This window comes from Cydia splendana, chromosome 25 (genome assembly GCF_910591565.1).
Source record: "Cydia splendana chromosome 25, ilCydSple1.2, whole genome shotgun sequence".
NCBI classification, from domain to species: domain Eukaryota; kingdom Metazoa; phylum Arthropoda; class Insecta; order Lepidoptera; family Tortricidae; genus Cydia; species Cydia splendana.
This window is the reverse complement of record NC_085984.1, coordinates 1,010,634-1,031,898: the sequence shown is the minus strand read 5'-3', so window position 1 is coordinate 1,031,898 and position 21,265 is coordinate 1,010,634. Positions and strand designations below refer to the sequence as shown.

The following is a 21,265-nucleotide window of genomic DNA, read 5'->3' as shown; positions in this document are numbered from 1 at the left end:
TGTGTGCGAGTGCATCATTGAGTTGTTCTTCTTGGTATTTTTTGTAGTCTCGTTACCCGATATTTTTTTTGTAATCTCTGGCATTGTTTTTATTTAAAAAAAAAATCGGGCAAGTGCGAGTCGGACTCGCGCACGAAGGGTTCCGTACCATATAAAAAAAAAACAAAAAAAAAGCAAAAAAAAAACGGTCACCCATCCAAGTACTGACCACTCCCGACGTTGCTTAACTTTGGTCAAAACTCACGTTTGTTGTATGGGAGCCCCATTTAAATCTTTATTTTATTCTGTTTTTAGTATTTGTTGTTATAGCGGCAACAGAAATACATCATCTGTGAAAATTTCAACTGTCTAGCTATCACGGTTCGTGAGATACAGCCTGGTGACAGACGGACGGACGGACGGACGGACGGACAGCGAAGTCTTAGTAATAGGGTCCCGTTTTACCCTTTGGGTACGGAACCCTAAAAATGCATATTTAATAATAGTAGAATTAATGAATACCCTGGTGGTGGTGGGCTGGTGGCCTTACGCACGTATAATAAAACACCTAAAGCAAAGACGCAGGATTAAATATAGCCAATTTCCACCCAGAAAGTTAATTCCATACAATAGAAACGGGTAAAAGAATGCTTAAAATCAGATAAGCAGTTCCGGAGATCAACATTTACATACAAACTTATAATTCTACAACCTCTACCTCTTCCACTGACTCAAACGATACCTATTTATTATTGAAAAAGATACATAAAAAAATCATAAGTTGCGAAAATAATTCATGGTGTTACTTTAATATTTTGATCAATTTCACCACGTATAAGTGATCAAAGACACCCCGACCCATGGATTCTCCGGCTATGTGCTCATGTGTAGGTTGTTGAATACAGGTATTTTTTTATAAACTCACGAATAAACACTGATTAACCTAAGACACTATAAAATTACATGTATTTAATTATTGACACAAATACAGTTTAAGTTTTTCAAGCAATAAAACCAGGAAGAAATGCGTACCCGCCATTAATATTTTTTTTCAAGACGAGATAATAATATTACTCTCGCGTCCGGTTACTGGGCGGCGAAGCAACTATCAGTGTTGCCAATAAAGAAAAAATAACTGCGAAGGTATTTTCCAACTCGTCAAAACAAGCACTTTAGTAGCGGAGGGAAGTCGTTATCAAAGTCGACCCGCAAATCAAAGTAACCCCGGTTTACGGTAGGCTGTTTTGTAGTGCAGGTTGTAACAGAAATATTATTTTCTCCATTATGCTCGGGAAGTTCTTCTTTATAGTCAAATTCAAATTAAAATAATTCAAACCATACCTAATATTGTCCTGTTTTAGCCTTGGAGGATATAACCAAACGGAGTAGCCGTTAGCAGGCATTCCCCTCTGTCGTAACTCTATGTGTAATGGTTATCCCATCAAAAACATTACATGTAAAAAGGTGCAAGTCTCGCAACACTTCTACTACAAAAAAGTTTTGAGATGTAATGTGAAACCAAGTCGGTTATTTTAATCAGTGCCAGTAATACATATAATGACCTGACAATCGCACGGCTGCATAATGACATAAGGATCATCGTCACCTATTAAAAATTCTTCTAATTGAACATAACGCTAGCGCTAATAAAATTGCAGTTTGAGCATTACACATATTTACGAGTACGGTACGAGTAAAGCATTATGTGCGATTGCCAAGTCATTATATGTATTACTGGCACTGATTAAAATAACCGACTTGGTTTCACATTACATCTCAAAACTTTTTTGTAGTAGAAGTGTTGCGAGACTTGCACCTTTTTACATGTAATGTTTTTGATAGGACCCCTCTCTTTTTGTAAGCAGTCCTTGTTTTCGGGTACTCACACCTATACTATGTATACACATATCATAACTAAACACATCTTCATTCATACTCACATCGTACATCGTAGTGTACCTTTACTTTACCTACTATTTACATTAACTGCAACAGTAACTTTGTAATAGCATATATTTATATGGAATTACAAACTTACTTATGCAGAAATAAATGTCATATACTAAGAAAAAGTGACCAAGGCCTCCAGTCCGTTTTTTTTTTTTTTCTTAGTATATGACATTTATTTCAGTTTATAATTTATATAGTAGTGTTTCTACTTGATAAAAACAAATTAAAATATTTTCTGAAAAATAATTTAATTTGTTCAAATACTTCATAGTGTTACTTATGCAGTTCTTAGATCTTTAAAACGTGACTGATATTGCAATATTTTTAGGTTATCTATGGCTTGATACACTGAAAACTACCTATGTTTAAATTTTAAAGCTTGTGGGTATGCTAGAAGTACCTTAGAATTATGATGATCGGTGAGTGTGTCAGTGTCGAAATTAAGGAACTTTGACGTAAAATAATTTTTAAACTACAAGTTCAAATTGAATGTTTTTGAGATTATATGTAAAGCATGTTAACCCCTATATGTCACTGAAAATTCAGGGTTCTAGCTTTAGCCAGCACAAAATTACAGGACGTCGATAATGGCCTGAATTGCTTCGAGAAAAGGATGGTACGGCCGTGCCTCTTTGTATTGCTCGACTTAGCGGGGGCACTGCCGTGCCCCCAGATGAACTTTCAGGGTTCTAGCTTTAGCCAGCACAAAATTACAGGACGTCGAAAATGGCCTGAATTGCTTCGAGAAAAGGATGGTACGGCCGTGCCTCTTTGTATTGCTCGACTGGCGGGGGCACTGCCGTGCCCCCAGATACACATTGTATGGACTGACGTTTATCTGACACGGCTATTTTTACGTAACGTATACAGTTGACGTGGCTCTCCCCCGCAATAATCGGCAGACTGTTTTATACAGTAAATTACAGACAAGGCATCTTCATATTGTTATATCCTCCAAGGCTCTAGCGGACGTTAATTAAATGTATTGTTTTTTATTAAAAAAAAAACATGTATCCACTAAGAAAAATGCAAACAGCCAATTATTATAGTATAGCCGCAAGCCGCGTCTACACGATCACTCGGTTAGCTAGAAAAAAGTCTGCAGCCATTTTGATAGCCCACGCAGTGAAAGTGTTATTTTAAACGTCAAACTTGAATTTGAAACGTCCAACTTCACAATTATAGAAGACAGGAAAACCTATTAGAAATATCCAGTCTAGCGTGAGTCGGACTAATTACTTAGTTTTTGATCCAACCCCTACGGATTTTTTAAAGGCAAGGCCTTTCACATTTAAAAAATACATTGTTAAAAATTGGGTAATGTACGGAACCCTTGGAACGCGAGTCCGACTCGCACTTGGCCGGTTTTTTTTACTGACAAACTGGCTTATAATAAATATAATAAAATTTGTTTCTGATAATAGTTATTTGTTTTACAAGGGGGCAAAGTTGTTGTTTAACCGCTCGTGCTAATATTGATACCCGAGCAAGCGAAAGATTCCAAAATTGAACTACGAGCGTAGCGAGTGGTTCGAAAAATGGAATCTTGAGCGTTGCGGGGACAAAATTTGGCCCCGAGTGAAATACAAATTTTTTCGCCACACCAACCCGAAGCAAATATTAAATGTAAAAATCAAACAAAATCAAACCAAATCAAATCCAAATTAATGTCATTAAATATTTATCATCCAAAATCATCAATTAAAAGTCAGTTCTACCAGCAAACATAAGAAAACAACTCAAAATTTGCATTTGATTACTTTGCCTCACATGTGAATAAAATGCAACATTGCTATCAGTTTTTGAAGTGCAAAGTAAGCCTTTTCGAGCTGGTGTGGTGAAAAATAATATAAATATTGGCAAATCCTCATAATAATATTAATATAGGAGTCATTTCACACATCAAACGTGCCGCAGAAGTGGAGAAACGCTTTAGTGACACCTGTCTACAAAAAGTGAGAGAAACTTAACCCTAACAACTACAGACCAATCAGTCTAACCTGTCTAGCAGTTAAGCTAATGGAGGCTATTATAAACGACGAAATAAGGCTATTCCTAGATAGGAATCATATAATTGTCGACCAACAACACGGCTTTATGAAGAGAAGATCCACTGTCACTAACCTACTAGCATGTGTCAAGGTCTGGTCTAGCCATCTGGATAATGCAGAACCAATCGACGTGATATACCTCCTGGACTTCTGGACTATGAAAAAGCTTTTGACAGAGTACCTCATCGTAGACTCCTGGCTAAACTTGAGCATTTTGGCATAAGAGGAAAGCTTCTACAATGGATAGAATCATTTCTAAGAGACAGACAATATAGAGTGCGAATCGCTGACAGTGTCTCTGATGAATTTGATGTCTGGAGCGGCGTCCCACAGGGATCGGTCATCTCAACCACCATGTTCAGCATATTTGTTACCGACTTACAAACCACCATTGAATCAAACAGCAGCTTTTTTGCAGATGACTCCATGCTGTTTGTATACCCTACCAAACTGCAGTCAGATCTGAACCGAATTAGGGACTGGTGCCTAAACTGGCTTATAAACCTCAACGAATCTAAATGCACAGTCCTCCACATGCACAAGAAAGCCCCCAGTTGCCCTACACTTTAAACAACGTACAATTAGCAGGAACCACGACCCAACAAGACATAGGAGTCATTATGTCTGACGATCTCAAGTGGGAACCCCATATTTCACAAATGGTAAAAAAGGCTAACTGCCTAACTCCATAATCTACATAATCAGAAGAGCTTTTCGTATTCTCACCACCGAAACAATGCTAAAGATATACACGACCTACATAAGACCAATTCTGGAATATGGCTTTCAGATATGGAATCCATACTTCAAAAAAGATATTGACATGATCGAGCGAGTACAGCGTAGATTTACTGAAATTCCCGCACAGCTAAAGTCACTTTCGTACGAGGAAAGATTAGTCAAGCTGGGCCTGACAACACTGCAAAAAAGGTGGGAACGTGGCGACTTGATCGAGACGTTCAAAATCATGCATGATGGATATTACGACTGTCCAGAGCTAAGCGACCTGTTCACTCGAAACCCAAACACGCGCACAAGAGGACCCTACCTTAAACTAGTAACAACAAAGCATAGAACAAATATCGGGAAAAACTTTATTGCAAATCGTATAGTAAATGCTTGGAACAAATTACCCTCTGAAGTTGTGAACTCTACAAGTGTGAATCAATTTAAAAATAGACTCGACAAACTATCAAAACAGTGAAATCGTGCTAAGTGAACTATGATTTAGACGCACCAGCATCAGCTGCTTGTCTAAAACGAAATAATAATAATAAATTCTTCGCCGTTTATAACTGACCGAAATGGCTTGCCAAACTATAATAATATATTACTTCAGTTTTATATTTTCCGTAATGCTTTTTATTAATGGAACCACATATGTTATTTCCATTTATTTAGTACTAAACATAAATATATGATTTCAGAAATACGGAGGATACGGCATATAGTAAGCGCAATCATCGTCTCTATCACATGTTTCACAATATTCTTGTCTGGCAACACCCTGCCGTTCTGCCGGACATTGTGACGAAGAGCGTGGTCCGTTGCGGATCCTTGCTGTAGTTCTAACTCTAGCTCCTATATTTTCCGGTGACATTTGGTGTTCAACAATTGGTGTTCGTTCATGATGTTCAACAATTGGTGCTTGTCCATTAAAAGATTGCTCAGCAAACTCTCTGACAGAGTTTTGTTGATTTTCCGTTCCTCTGTAAAATGTGTGGGGTCCTTGAACTGGAGATTGATAAATGTGTGAGTTATGTGTCATATTTAACTCGGGAGGAGGCAAAGGAAATGCTGTTTGGGGTCCTTGAACTGGAGATTGATAAATGTGTGAGTTGTGTGTCATATTTAACTCGGGAGGAGGCAAAGGAAATGCTCGTATGTCAAGGGCAGAAGCCCGGTATAAAACTGGAAGTTCTTGCGGAAGAGCCGGGGGAAATGTTTCTGATGTAAAAGGTAGACTTCGTTGAAAATCAGGCGGTCTTTGACACATTGGAACTGGCAGAGACGTAGACAAAGAGGATCTTTGAGGATATGAGGATGGTCCTGGGAATGCCATATTAGGCTGTTCATGTGGGATCAAATTTTGAGATTTCACAAATCTTGGATAGGAATTTTGTAACGGGGGTAGAGAATGGCGTCTTGATGCGGTAGCTGAATGCAAATTGTTAAAACCAATTGGGTTTGGTTCCGAATATCTTCTCTGTTTAGCTGATTGAGCTGGAAATCCCACTTTAGATAATTCACAAATTAGACGATTGGCTGTTAATAACGGATCTACGTCTTCGTTTAATTCATTCTTCAGTACATCGCTTATTTTCAATTTATGGAGCTCTTGGTTTTCAAAATCTCCTTTGTGATTATTGTATTGTATGAAATCATCTAAAATAGCCATTTGTGTTTTTTCGCTTAATTGTACCCCTGAATGCTGTGTGTGTGCCATCGATTCATTGAAACTTGATATTGTGTGTTTTAGCTTTTCTTTATAAAGTTCTTGATCTTTTAGCTCTTGGACTAAAGGTCTTATTGCTTTAAGCGCGTTTATGAGCTGGTATTTCCTCTCGTTTCTACTACGTTGTTCTTCCCAGTAGGCCCGATCATTTGCCAACTGTGTAAGAATACGTTCTATCTCTAAATTCAAATGGTACTCATATAATCCTGCATCGTTTAACGTATTCGGTCGATAGTTCAACTCGGTTACAAACCTGAATAATCTTTGTGAAACAAGCTCTTTTGTGTTTTGTACTACATTAGCTTCATCACAAACTCCGTATTGCAATGGCAATTGAGCACACCAGTTAATTATAGTGTTATTAATTAGATATACAAGTTGTTGTAACGATGCACCGCAACCACCACCACCACCACCACAAGATTTGGGATTGCTTGGTCCAGCGATTTGACTTGTATTTCCTAGATTTCTTTTAGATAATACTGCATCGTCAGATTTTAAATTAGTCAAAGTTTCTTCTACAACAGTGAGGTTTTTTGGTTCGGATTGTCTTTGGCATTTCCTTGAGTCTGCAGTTGCTTTTAGAAAACACATAAGTAATTCAGAGTATTTGGTCACGTTAATCTTCTCTGTCGATATTAGCGGCAATTTTTGTGTCCAATTCATTATTTCCAATAGCATTTGTTCGCCTGCATTACATTCTTCTTTTTTTATTATATCGAACAACAATTTACTCAATATAGTCAGTATCTGGTCACGTTCCAATACTTTGTTATAATTTGAAGCCTCCTTTAATGGCAATTCGTTTGCCCATATTTCAATTTCACATCTAAGTTTTATATATTCAATTTCATCAAATATTGCATTTTGATTGGGAGGAGTGGCCGTATAAAACGCGCTCATTATATCGTTCATCATCTCATCCTTTCCTCCTGGAAAAAGATTTCTACTTTGAACTTCTTCGGATAGTGAATGTACTTCCGACGAAAGGTGTTTTTTGTACTTCATAGATTGATAGTCAACAGCATAGTCATAATTTTCTAAAAGCCAAAGCATAACCATCCGCTTTTTAAATAGTTCATAAACGGGATCACACTTAGGAGACTGACGATGAGGATTATGTAATGAAGTGTCTATAGAATTTTCAAGACTCTGAACATAATCATCACCAGCAGTTATGTCTTTAATCATGGTCTTTATTTCCATTATTTTATTAATTAAATCAGCTTTTAACTTTTCTTTGTTCTTGTTGATACCTTTATGATCTGATAAATTACTTAACTGTTCTTCAATTTCGTTACTCAACATATTTTTAAGCTTTTGATTATCATTAGCAAGTCGAGAGTCATCATTAAGGGATGCTAATATTTGATATATATTTATAGCAATTTGTTCCTTCTTAGCTTTCGTAGATTCATTATTTTCTTCTTTTATTGGCAAATTGTTGCACCAGTTTTCGATAGCTTCTACCATTTGCTCTCCTGGATCTTTTTGTTTGGAACTGCACATCTTTGAGTAATCTTTGCTCCTGAAAAAATATTGTTGTTTTAAGAAATTAGGTTGAAGCTTATTTTAGAATACCAGAAGACAAAAATGTACTAGACTTTAAAACTACATATATCTTAACTTTACTCACGATAACTTACATATAAACATACATTGACCTGGAAAGTCCACGCTCCGAAGTTTTCTTTGTCTGTAGTTCCGACCTTTTGGTATACTTCAACCCACTCCTCAATTGCGAAATCATCACAGGGATGTTTATGTCAGCATTTTCCTCAAACTGCAACTGGGACATCCAAGAAGCTATGTAGTCATCTAAGTCATCGTCAATTTGTGTGTCGTGAGGGTGTACAGCTTTTCTTTCATCGGTTTCTATTATTTTTTGTAACAGTTCATGAATTTTAATTTTTCTTCTATGTTCTTCTTCGTTATCTTTTGGTGGCACTAGAGGGAGAGTGGTTAGCCAGTCATGAATAGTTATATTGTATTTAATTTCCATTTTATATTTGAATACAGAATCATCGTGTGGTAAAGGTATCATTTGGAGAGCCTTTTCTACATCAACTCGGGAAGCTGTAGGTTTCGCAAGCAACAAATTTTTAACGTTATCACCTAGCCGACGACGCCATAATATTTTCTTCAAATAATCTTTTGCCAATAAAGCATCATAATTCTTCATATGCTCTGTAATTATTTTACATAGTTCATCTGTGTTTTCCTCATCCTTCCGTAGATTTACAATACGCATATATAACTGTTCTACGTAGTGATCTATTTTAAGTTTGTCTTCTTCATTAATTGCCGCTTCTTTCTGCAGCATATGCGTTGCTATCCGAGTATATATCCAAGAATTGTAATTCATTTTATTTGGATTATTAATTCTCTCAAATTCAATGTTAGCAATATTTCTTGCAAGAATGTGAACGAATTCTATAATTTCACGTCCGGGTTTGAGTAAAGGATAGTAAAAAGGTATGTTCTTCAGCCAGTCATGTATTTCGCTAGCTATTTCTAGTTCCTTGCGAAACTCATCAGTATTAAAAGCGGCATTACTGCTGTCAATGTATAGCTCTTCCATAGATGCTGGACTCAATTTGTATAACTCTCTATATAACATTAATTTTAAAACGCCATTTACAACATCATCGTTTATATTGTATCGGCGTATATATTTGTCAATAAACTCGTTTAGTTTGTCTTCAGTCTCAATATTTTCATTCCGTACATCAATCCTTTTCTGGTAAACTCTGTCCAGTGTCTCATCGTGTGGTAGCTTTACAATCCTATCTTTCAGATTTTCTGCTAACCCATCAACATTTCTTTTCACTTGTGGTATTACTATTTTATTTAGCCATTGCTTTAATTCATTTTTTATTTCATCATCAGAACTTCTCTTTATAATTTTTTCTTGTAAATTAGTAGCAACTTCTCGCATAAGTTTGTTTTTTGTCGGTTTATCACAAGGTTTATATATGTCAGACGGTTGTTCAGTCATCTAAACAGATATATTATCTTCAAGTATATCCAATGTATTAGGTCGGTAAATGGGATCTGGTTCGTTTTTTATGTTTTTAATATTTCTGTACTTTATATTTGCCATAGCTTGTCTGTTGCCGTGCTGCGGTTCCAAAAATTCAGATTTATCTAATATAACATCAGTATCTAAAGCCATAATGCGTCGTCGAAGATCTACGACTTGCGGTGACTCTCGACTCATAGGTTGTGCAAATAGTTCATATTTTCGTATTCCTTTTAGTATTATGCTATTTATTGCTGCTTCATTTATTCTCGGTCCATCGGGTACTTGTAATTGCACAATTTGTTTTACAATACTATGAACGTCATTCGCCATATCGTCAACAATAGTTTCTTTAAACGCCTGCTCTTCCATAGTCTCAAAAGTTACGTCTGTAGTATCAAGCCATGTTCTAATGAGTGCTGATACTTTATCAATGAAAACTTTTTCTGCTTTGTTGAGTGTCGTAATTTCTTTTCTTCGTACATATTTTTTAGGAGTTGAGTGAAATGGAGGATTACTGATTTCTGATAAATCTTGCTCTGATGTTAATACCAGAAATGGGCTGGAAAAACTACGTCCACAATTTTTTGTATAAAGATCTTCATCAAAACAACCTTTTACATTTGCAACCAAAGTTTTGGCCAAACTTGATGATTCAGAATCTGAAAATCCTCCTGATAATTTGAGAATTCGCCGTATTTCTTTATCAACATTAGGTTGCTTGTTATGGGAACCTAAATCGTCATAGCTGAACAAAATATTAGTGATTTCACTGATAATTTCATCTTCCGCCTTTTCTCCTAAGTGATAATCATTCAGAGATGTATCTCTTGTACATTTGTATTCATCGCTAATTTCATATTTTTCCTCAGAGTCATTTAAAAGTTTTGCTAAATCATCAGCTAATATATTAACATCTTTGTCATGAGGCGATTGCAAGTAAGGTGATAGTTCTTCTAAGATATTGACAGTTTCTTCTTTCCTAATATGTTTCTCGTTGATCCTGGATTTTAGTATTCGTTTTATTTCCTTTATTAGTTTTTTAATTACGTCACCCTTATCAGTGGTATTTTCGAGATAATTCTGTGCCCAATTAATTATTTCTTTTTCCATATTCCTATTACTTTTTACTTCAAAACTATGCCATTTTTTATTAAATGTCTTTATTAATGTGAACAATCTGTCTTCTAGATAGTTTTTAAATGCGAGTTTGTCCTTATAACATTTTGGTTCCCACATAGGCAGGTTTCCTAAACATTCTTCAATTTTACGTTCCACTTTATCATAGTAATCTTCATCATTAATAAATATAAATAGATCAGCAATTTCATCCACAAAATCAACAATAATGTGCAATCGTTCTTGCTTAATCTTTCCACTCGTACTTGGAAAAACTGGTATATCATGGAAAAAATCACGAATTACTACGGTCAGCTGATTACGATATTCTTCGTTCTTTCGTCTGGGTTGATATTCATGAGTTTCACTTTGTTTCATAGGAAAAAAATTGCTTATAACTTCGTGACTATCATTCAGTATAGTTTCAGTTTTATAATCATTTCTTCTTAATTGGTCTTCGCGAGTTTCTTTTTTTTTCACAGGATTGGTTTTAACTTGGTGAGTTTTACTCAGCTTAGACGTTTTATCATGTACGCGATCGTCGTGTGTCTCAGTGTGATTAGCTTCATTATTGGCGTTACCAGTATAAGTAAAGTCAGTTTGAGCGGCATGTATTTCAGTTCCTTTTTTTAAAAAAGGTTTGAGTTCGTTAAAGGTTAAGCTAGTTTGCACTGAATTGATTCTGGGCTTTCTTTTATTGGGATTAACTCGGCGAGTATTTACTGCTATTGACTCTTTTCTTGGCGCAGACGATGCTTGGTTAACGGTGTGTTTTTCTGAAAGAATAAATAAGTAAAGCTTTTCATTAACTATTAAATCAACCGAGTCAGTATCAAGCTGACTGTTATACACTTGTTTGCCACCGTCGTCGTAAAAAAAAGTAATTTAGCAGCTTACCGTGAGGTCTGGCCTTGGTCTGGCTGGTGGAGGCTGGTCTGGTCTGGCTGGTGGAGGCTGGTCTGGTCTGGCTGGTGGAGGCTGGTCTGGTCTGGCTGGTGGGGGCTGGTCTGGTCTGGCTGGTGGGGGCTGGTCTGGTCTGTCTGGTGGCGGCCGGTATGGCCTGACTGGTAAGGATTGATCTGGTCGGGCTGGTGAGGGCTCGTCTGGGTGTCTGAAAATAATAATTATACATATATTTATTAGTATCCTACTAAGTAATACCTATAGAAATAACCCAAAACTATCAAACGTTGATGGTATGTTGAAAAAAAAAATGGTTTATATGAAATTTATATGAAAACGAGTATATGTAGTGACAGTGACCTCACGGTCAACTCGCCTACTTTTTTATATATCTATCCGATCTGCTATCTATGTTTTTCTAATAATTACCGGGTGCCTTATTTCATGCAAAAGGTGTGAAATCATTTATTTTAAGTAGAGGAATCTTCCCTATTTTAGACTGTAGTTGGTTGGTACTTGGTTCTACCGCACCTAGCTAATTCAAGGTCATCTTTTGTAAAAACACCCCTCAGTTTGAATTGAAGACAGGTTTTATCAATAGAACTACTATGGGAACAGTGGGCCCTTCGGATTCGTAATTTTGGAATAAGATGATTGTTCCATTTTACCCTGGCCGCAGACGTTCGGAATTGGTTAATTGACTACTAGTCAAATCAGTCTCTTTTTTCAAACTGTCAAAACGATTTTGCTACTATGGAATTTATATGAACCACTAGTATGTGACGTCACAATCATATTACCTACTCTTTATAGTTTTATACGGGTTTTAAAATAGAAATTGTGTCTAAAACTAACTGCTGTCTACGTTTCTCTATTAATCTTCTAGTGCTTTATTTCATAGATGGTGTAAAATAATATATTTATTTTAAATACAGTCAAATACCCTATTCAAGGTCATCTTTTATAAAAGCATCCCTCAGTTTGAATTAAAGACAGGTTTTATTTATCAATAGGACTACGATGGGAATAGTGGGCCCTTCCATTTACGCTGGCCGCATACGTTCGGAATTTTCATTCGGTTTCCGTACGGAATGACAGGTGAGAACTGGACGTCGCTCTACAAATGCACAGCGCTGTCTCGCTTGCACATGTCATTCCGCACGAGAAAATTCCTAACGTCTGCGGCCAGGCAAAATATATAGTTGGTCAAGCAGATCTTGTCAGTAGAAAAAGGCGGCAAATTTGAAAAATGTAGGCGGGAAGGGATGTCGTGTCATAGAAAATTTCAATTTCGCGCCTTTTTCTACAGACAAGATTTGTTTGACCATCTATATTAAAAAAATCTTTATTTCAGGCCACCTCCCCCCGGACCCTAATTGAGAAGTCTGCGTCTAGCGCTATAGAAAATGGCGTCGCTGTGCAGTTGCCAACGTTGCGTCGAGCAGCAGCCATAGTGTCGGCTAGACGCCGGCATTCGGGTTGACGCTTGTGTGGTGGCTCTTACGCCCGCTCTAAAAGCCATAATAGACTTCCGCACGGCACCGCGACCCTGGTGCGGTACGGCGCACGAATCGATAGTGTGTAAGGTCGCCGTAAGTGCGTTAAGGACGCAGCTATAAGAAAAGTTAAATTAGAGCGAGTAAGATATATCCGCATCAAGGTCGCGGTGCGGTCCGGTAATCTGTTACGGCTTTCACTAACTTACCTGACCACCTTCGGACCGGAACGCAGGGCAGCTCAACCGGTGACGGTCCAGTCTCTCCTTTATCTTAGAACACAGGTGCGCTCTGCAGGACTGATAAAACAATACAAGTATTAAAAGTCGAAGAAGAGATGGCGGGACGTCCACGCATTCTATCCGAATTGGTGGGAAAGTAAAAACGATAGGGTCGAGTGTATACGAAATAAGGTATGCTGTTTTTTCATTTAATTTTTACTACTAGACAGTCCTACCTCCAGTGTCAGTTTGCCGTGCTATTTTTGGGACATCCTGTATATCTATATGTAGGAAAATTTATACAGATTATTTACGTAAAAGACTATTTTTGCTATGGGCTACCGTTTACGAATTATTTACGAAAAACAATAAAACGGGAACTTTAAACCCCGCTTTACCCGTTAGCTTCACCCCCACCCTCCGCTACTTTTAGTATGTTGTTTAATACACCATTCCCTACAACTATGTCAAAATACGCTTATACACATATTATTTTCCCCGTTTTTCCTTCGTTTGGTGGCCAAATACATATTTTACATGGCGCAGTCGGTAGGATCGTATTCCCACTATGTTTTCTATAATCCTACTTTTTTATTTTTTTATTATATTATTTTCAATATTTATTTGAATTCTTAGGCTAGGTGATTTATAATATGAATATAAAAGTAAAATATAAAAACACTTACAAAACAATAAAAAATACATATAAACACATTATAAAAAACCTAACCTAGGTTGCCGCCGGCAGCGGGGCTTGGCCCAAGCTGCCGGTGGTCAGGGCCGCAGAGTGAGGAACCGACGTACTGTACGCGCCGTGTCCAAAATTACCGCCTTCTGCATCTGACCCTTGATCCAACCACCCAGCGAGAGTCTCTCTAGTCGAGACTCTTCGCTATGAGACCGTTCGCTGACACAACTATCGGAACAATGATCGTTGAGTCAACATCCCACATGGCGGTAATCTCGTGAGCTAAGTCTAGGTACTTGCTGGACTTGTCCTTCTCGGCCTTCACGAGATTCTCATCATGGGGGATGGTGACGTCGGCGAGCACGGCCCGGCGCTGCGATCGGTCTATCAGCACGATGTCAGGCTTATTGGCGACAATAGTCCTGTCAGTGATGATAGATCGATCCCAATAGAGCGTGGCACGACCATTTTCGAGAACTGGTGCAGGTGAGTACTTGTAGTACGGCACTTCACGGTCCACAAGGCCGTATAGAAGAGCAAGCCGCTGGTGAATAATTCTGGCTACGAGATTATGTCTGTGCAAGTACTCGCCGTTAGCAAGATGAAAACAACCGGAGATAATATGCCTGAGTGACCCTCCGGGACGGCGGCATGCCCGACAAATGTCGACCGTACCGTCCTTCAGGATATATCTCCGGTCGTTATTCGTCATCATAACTTCGTCCGCAATTGCACAGGCAAAACCCTCGGTTTCTCCGAAGAGATTCCCGAATCGTAGCCAGTTCACCGACACGGGCAGGTCTACATCAGGTCCCATGAGGGCCTTGTAGAACCGCCCGTGTAGCTGCTTATCCTTCCATACCGCCTTGCGGTCCTCGGTGCTTAGTACTACAGGTTTGCGCCAGTTCTCGTTTGCCAAGGAGAGCGGCGTGAGGCCCCTGTCTGCTGCCACCACATCCCACACTCGTTGTTGAGGAAATAACTCCTGAGATTGTACACCTCACGGTTCTGGAGATATTTGGCGTTTAGAAAGCCGCGACCTCCACATTTCCGTGGGATGTACAATCTCATAACAGACGAGCGTGGGTGTAGCATACGGTGTGTGGTGAGCAGCTGTCGGACCCTACGATCCAGGGCATCCAGCTCGGTCTGAGTCCACCTTAGTATGCCAAAGGAGTATGTGAGTAGGGGCATTACCCAGGCGTTGAAGGCGCGTAATTTGTTGCCTCCTGACAAAAGACTGTTAAGGACTTTTGTGAGCCGACCGAAAAAGCGCTCCTTCACCGCCCGTCTAATACCCTCGTCCTCAATACCCAACGACTGTGACATACCAAGGTATTTGTAGGTTTCTGATTCAGAGATAGATCTGAAAGACATTGTCTCAGAAAGTTGTAAATTTGTTGAATTTATAACCTTTCCCCGCTATACATGTATAACTGCACATTTATCGACACCAAACTCCATGTTGATGGCACTACTGAAGACTTCGGTGGTTTTCAGAACTCCAACAAGCTGCAACCAGCTGCTGCTGTATTTGGTGCAAAAAATTCCAAAAAATAAACACTCGCAATTTTATTCTACTAGTCGATACAGTTAATGTTAATGATAACATTTCTCCAAGAAATATTAGGTCTTACACTCGTCTGTCGTACAAAATATCCATAAAATCTAATATTTAGTACTCAAGATTTTTTTAGTCAAGCCAAATTGAAAAAAATGAAAAATCGTTGAATGCAGTTTTGTTTCATTTCAAAAATAAAGGAATGTCTCCTTTAAGTAAAATGAGCCAACTTAAGGCTTTAAGGTAGTTTCCCTCCAGGGCCCGATTTATTTTTCCAAACTGTATATGACTTCCATATATGTATCTGAAAAACTGTTGATGAAATAGTAGTTTGTGTTACAAGGGATCAAAATGATATATTTCCGTCAAGGGCGTATATTGAATCCTGAATGAAGCGATGGATTCTACAATAAATAAAGTAGAATCCTGAGCGTAATGAGGGATACTGCTTTTCACACCAACTATGAGGAAAATCAAAAATTCTTAGTGTTTTCTGATTAGGTGATATGAAAATAATATAGTTAATATTGTCTTCGGTTACCGCGATAGTTACTCACGAAATTAAACTATTGAAACGGATTTATATCGCGTATATTTAATTCATACTACATCCCGACGTTTCGAACCGTTTACTGCGTTCGTGGTCAACGGGTGACTGAGGAAAAACTACACTGTGCAAAAACTACCCACTTACAAAATAATGAACTATCATAAACTATAAATTATAAGGCCAGTTATATACATGCGAAATTGGTTCATAAGGCTAGTTGTACATTACAACTATTTTCAAGTAAAAGATAAAGATACGCAATATAATCCGTTCCAATAGTTTTATTTCTTAAATAATATAGTTGTGACGTTACCGCATGTTTCCCAAATTGGACGAGTTCCCTGTAAACATTGTAGCTCCATCTCTCGCCCTTCTCCTCACAACGACACGAGTCGCTGCTCCTGTGCTTGGTGGCCATCTTGTCGTTCTGAAACATGAAAATCATTTCAAGTATTAATTTTCTCAATGATTCTTACGCCTAAGACCCTAATTTGTTAAGAAATAGTAGATTGTTAACCAAGAGATGAAAGGCAGTCATTCCTGCTGAGGTAGTTTGGCGCTCGAACGCAGTGAGAGCGCCAATAGTCCGAGGCTGAAATCATGCCTTTCACCCAAGTTAAACACTCTACTTTTCATTTCGAATACGAGGAAAGTAAAATTAATGTGTTTTTTGTTAAACATGACTTTAAAAACATGAGTAAGTATCATTGATATAGAATAAGAACTGGATACCCAATCAGCCGCAAAAAATGGCCCCGCAAAAGTAACGTTAAAACAGATCACGCGTTACTTTTTCGTTTAGTCTTGTATGGACCGCTCAAATGTGAAGTTGTCAACAATGTCGTAAAATGGTCGTAAAAATATGCAAAAACAACAATGATAAAACGAGGAAAAAGCATGGAATGTATTTCTTTCGGTTAGTTCTTTGGATAGCATTACATAATTTATGTAATCTGGTGGTAATTTCATGATTTTGAATAAATTATTTTGTTAGTACCAAAGAAGGGATGTGAAGGAACAAAAATCTAATGAGTCGATGTGAGGCCAATACTTTTTTATTTTTATATGGAATTCGTAAGATATAATATTATGTTTAAATTCAAGATTTCCAAGAAAACCTATGCGACGTGCAGAGTGGACTGCTATTATAGCAAGAGATAGGGGTGATGCAGTTTTAAACAAGGCAAAACGGCACTTGTGTGTTCGGCGCATTTCCCTGTTTCCGACATATACACGACCAATAAGGGCTTACATCGACTAACTGTAAATGTTAAACCTGTCTGAACACAGTGACAACCACAGGATTTTTTTGATAAAGACCATAACCAATCAGTACCAGTAGCGACCTGAATGTCCCCGTGCACTATATTGCAAATAACGAAAGTGCGAAGAGTATTATGTAGATCTAAAATACACAGTTATTTAATAAGTTGAATTTATTTCAAGGAAAATATAATAAATTTATAAATTTATTTTATGATAACTTACACGGGTTGTTACCATGAATTAATTTTATTTGAACTCCCGATCAAATTAAATTTGTTTCATTTATTACTTCGGTTTTTCTGTACAGTAATACCTATTAAAATGTACCAAAGGGACTCCATTCGTTCATTATTCTCGTTTGACGTAAATACAAAGGTGAAGTTACGTTTAGTGCCATCGGACTTAAAGTTTTAACAGTGTTGGTAATAATGTTTACAAATTTGACACTTAATGCTTGCGACAGTAAGTTCTTTTCCGTACAAAACATTTATCTTGACTCAAAATTTACGTAAGCGTTTTTATCATCAATGCAAATTTGCAGCTAATGTCATTCTGATCCACATTTTGTTGACATTTTTGTTCCGCTCTGTGTGTCTATTTCTAATATTAAGTCAGTGGTAAGTATACATTTTTATAGTATTTTTGAGGGTACTTTCAATTAACAATTTAAGGAAAAAGTATCGTTGTTTATGGAATGGGGAGTCAAATATCAGAATGGAAATTGATTTATACCCAAATGTCAATTGTATGTCGTAAAAAAAATAATAATTCATACTTGGAACCTAAAATGCTGCAGCCTGCAGTGCAGAAACGTATTATTTTCTGCACACCTTTTGGAACAACATCAATGACCCTCTTCCAGAGCATGAGAAATGAAAAAGCCATTGTTTATTTTATTATGCGAGCAGTTAGCTCCCGTATTAGCCACGTGGCAAAGCAATAATGCCGGAGAGTAAGTATGACGTGTTTCCCCGTACTATGTATTAGGTATCACCAGTACGTCTACCATCAGTTTTGACATTGACATATACGCTCACGTCTACGTAACTTACTTTCTATGCATCTCGCTCGTACTCGCATATTAGTGCAAGCGAGATGTACAGAAAGTAAATTACGTAGACGTGAGCGTTATGTCAATGTCAAAACTGGTGGTAGACGTACAGGGCCCGGAATTCTCGTAGCATTTTTGAGCTGTCATAGGGACTTCTCGTTTATCGACTTCCGATTATACATATTGTATATCGATAAATACAGAATACAATATGTAAAATATGATTACGAGTAGAAGTAAACAACATGCAGTCTTATCGCGAATGAGCGATAAGACTGCATGTTGTTTTGACTGATCAAACTGATGATGGAGTTACCACTCTTTCTTTACTTATTTTACTCTATGCTAGTACACTCAGTACAGTACTACTACTCTGTAGTACTCTACTTTGTAGTAGTACTTAGTACTCTATGGTACTAGACTAGCTAAAAGCGACAGAAAAATAGCATATACCTGACAGACTAGGTTTAGCTTGTACATTCTTTATATTACACATTGCACTAATTAACGTGTCTGTGTTATTTGGTCTGGTCTGATCTTGGATCCTTCGTATTACACCACATAGGACAGACGACTGCTGACAAAGCAACCAGCATTATACCTGTAAAAGATCCACGTGTACCAATTAAACAACATATTGCACATAAACATTAAACACCAACACAAATAAAGGACTACCCGTCAAAATGGCTCCAAAACCAACAGAGTTGAGAGTCAGGTCATTAGATAGGTATGTCTCTGTACTTCACTTCGTTCTATGGGCACCAAGCGGAATTCCATTGCAGAACTGAGATATTGGTATTTTAGTCAAAATGTCGTCACCCTTATAACCTAGGCAATAGAGTCCACCGCCGGGCGAGCGCGGCAAATCATTTGGTGTGCTCGCCCGGCGGTGCACGAACAATACCCTGCAGCAATTAATTTACTTACTTGAACTCTATTGCCTAGGTAATAAGGGTGACGACATTTTGGCTAAAATACCAATATCTCAGTTCTGCAATGGAATTCTGCTTGGTGCCCATAGAACAAAATGAAGTACATAGATTTACCTATCTAATGACCTTATTCTTATTTCTGTTGGCGTTGGGTCCAGGCTCCATACAAAGTTGCCCATGGTCCTTTGTAGGCCTAAATGCTGGTTGTAGGTACCTAGATAGTGTTGGTTAAGACTCGAGTCCTTTGAGTCCTCTGCTTTAAGACTCGACTCAGTTTTTGAGACTCATGTATTATAATTAAGGCCGTTCCCTGAGCCAGAAATGTAAAAATACCCCAATAATTATCCTATTTTTCTAAGAAACGGTGATATTTGTAGACGTGGGAAAAATAAATATAATTCTTGATTATATTATCTTTAATAACACAGCTTTCGATACACGATTCATAACACTTCGCTCGATACAATTTATTCCCAAAGTAACCTCCAATTCGAATTTTTACTCCAACTTTACTCGTTTCTTTACTATGTGACACTATGAAACAAAAAAAGGAGAAAAATCAATCATAACTATAACAGTAATTTGACAGCTTTAGAAAAACGATAATTATAGGCAATATTTTTAAAATAAATAAACATCAACTAATTCTATCGTAACAAAATATCGACTCCGGCCTGCATGCTCTATCTCCGTCCGTCTTTCGAAATGAGACAGTGATGGCTGAGCGCTCGTGCCAGACGGACCTGTACTAGGTGTCCCCAAAACAAATATAAGATTTACTTATAAAAACTGTGCTGTGTTGTGTGTCCTAGTGATATACCGTGTGCACCAAAACCTTTAAGTTATAATGGGTAACAAGCAATTGAATAAAAAGAAGACATCTCGAAAAAGACAACTCGGAAGATTCCAACAAACAATGGAACTAACGTAAGTAAAAATGTATATTTATTACACAGTGAAATACGTAATTATTACTTAATTTAATATATACTGATCGTACTAATTAGTAATCCATATAACTTAAAACATTCTAGAATTTAATAATCGCTCCATCTACCGGTTAACATTGTCATCAATTCATCATCTAAATAGCTTAAAAGGATATTGCGATTCGCGACGTTTTTGACCAAAGTTAAGCAACGTCGGGAGTGGTCAGTATTTGGATGGGTGACCGTTTTTTTTTTGCTTTTTTTTTGTTTTTTTTTTTTTTGCATTATGGTACGGAACCCTTCGTGCGCGAGTCCGACTCGCACTTGCCCGGTTTTTAATAAATATCGATGATATACCTGCACAGTATACCTAATAAATAATGATATTATAGAAAACTTGCAGTCATTAATTTGTTTAAATATAAACTGTATTTACCCTTATAATTAAATATTATTGAAATAAGAGTTGACTTCATTAAAATGAATATTTAATTTGCACTATGTTTCATTTATTTTTCCAATTTAACTTTAACGCCATCTATGAGATGCAGCATGCTTTTTTTCAGTATTTAGTAATACGTTTTACAAATCAGTGTCCTGTTAGTTCATTTAAGTCGCTACTTCTTGCGTGGCGCTGTTGTATCGTCATTGTATCTAGGGGCGGGATGGGTGGCGTGAGGGGAGGCTCGATTGTAGATTTCATTTGGGTACGGGAACGGCCTTAAGTCGAAACTCGAGTTCTTTTCAACTTGTTACAGACGAGTCTTTTGTTGAGACTTGAGTCCTTTTCAACGTACGCTTATTTTACTACGAAAAAAATTCATAATGCGTTGCCTTCAAATAAAATTCATGGGTTAGGTTCACCATAAAATAACGTTTATTTTCATTACTGCTACTAGTATTTAGCATAATCTACAAAATTGTCGACGGAGTCTTTATTCGAAGGCTCGAATCCTTTTGAGCGGCGCTTAAAAAGACTTGCGTGTTGATAGGCTTGCGTGGGGATACAGATCCAACACGTAGAGACAGCGAGGCCTTTTAGAGAGCTTTATATATATAGTGTCATGTAGAACGCCTGCCGAAACCCGT

The 21,265-nt window shown here is 37.6% G+C and overlaps 2 protein-coding genes across 2 annotated transcripts; both read right to left on the bottom strand.

Annotated features, from left to right (window-relative positions):
- Window positions 1-5,403: 5,403 nt before the first annotated feature.
- LOC134802639 (uncharacterized) lies at window positions 5,404-7,980 on the bottom strand. The gene has a single exon (XM_063775273.1). It carries the CDS (start codon window positions 7,942-7,944, stop codon window positions 5,404-5,406), a length of 2,541 nt encoding a protein of 846 aa, XP_063631343.1. The 5' UTR covers window positions 7,945-7,980.
- Window positions 7,981-9,022: 1,042 nt separating this feature from the next.
- Window positions 9,023-10,941, bottom strand: LOC134802689 (uncharacterized). Its single transcript, XM_063775322.1, has one exon. It carries the CDS (start codon window positions 10,694-10,696, stop codon window positions 9,434-9,436), a length of 1,263 nt encoding a protein of 420 aa, XP_063631392.1. The 5' UTR covers window positions 10,697-10,941; the 3' UTR covers window positions 9,023-9,433.
- Window positions 10,942-21,265: the final 10,324 nt, after the last annotated feature.

Bases quoted from the DNA above. Each gene is read 5' to 3' on its own strand.
- LOC134802639 (XM_063775273.1), bottom strand. From the start codon at position 7,944: ATGTGCAGTTCCAAACAAAAAGATCCAGGAGAGCAAATGGTAGAAGCT.
- LOC134802689 (XM_063775322.1), bottom strand. From the start codon at position 10,696: ATGTGGGAACCAAAATGTTATAAGGACAAACTCGCATTTAAAAACTAT.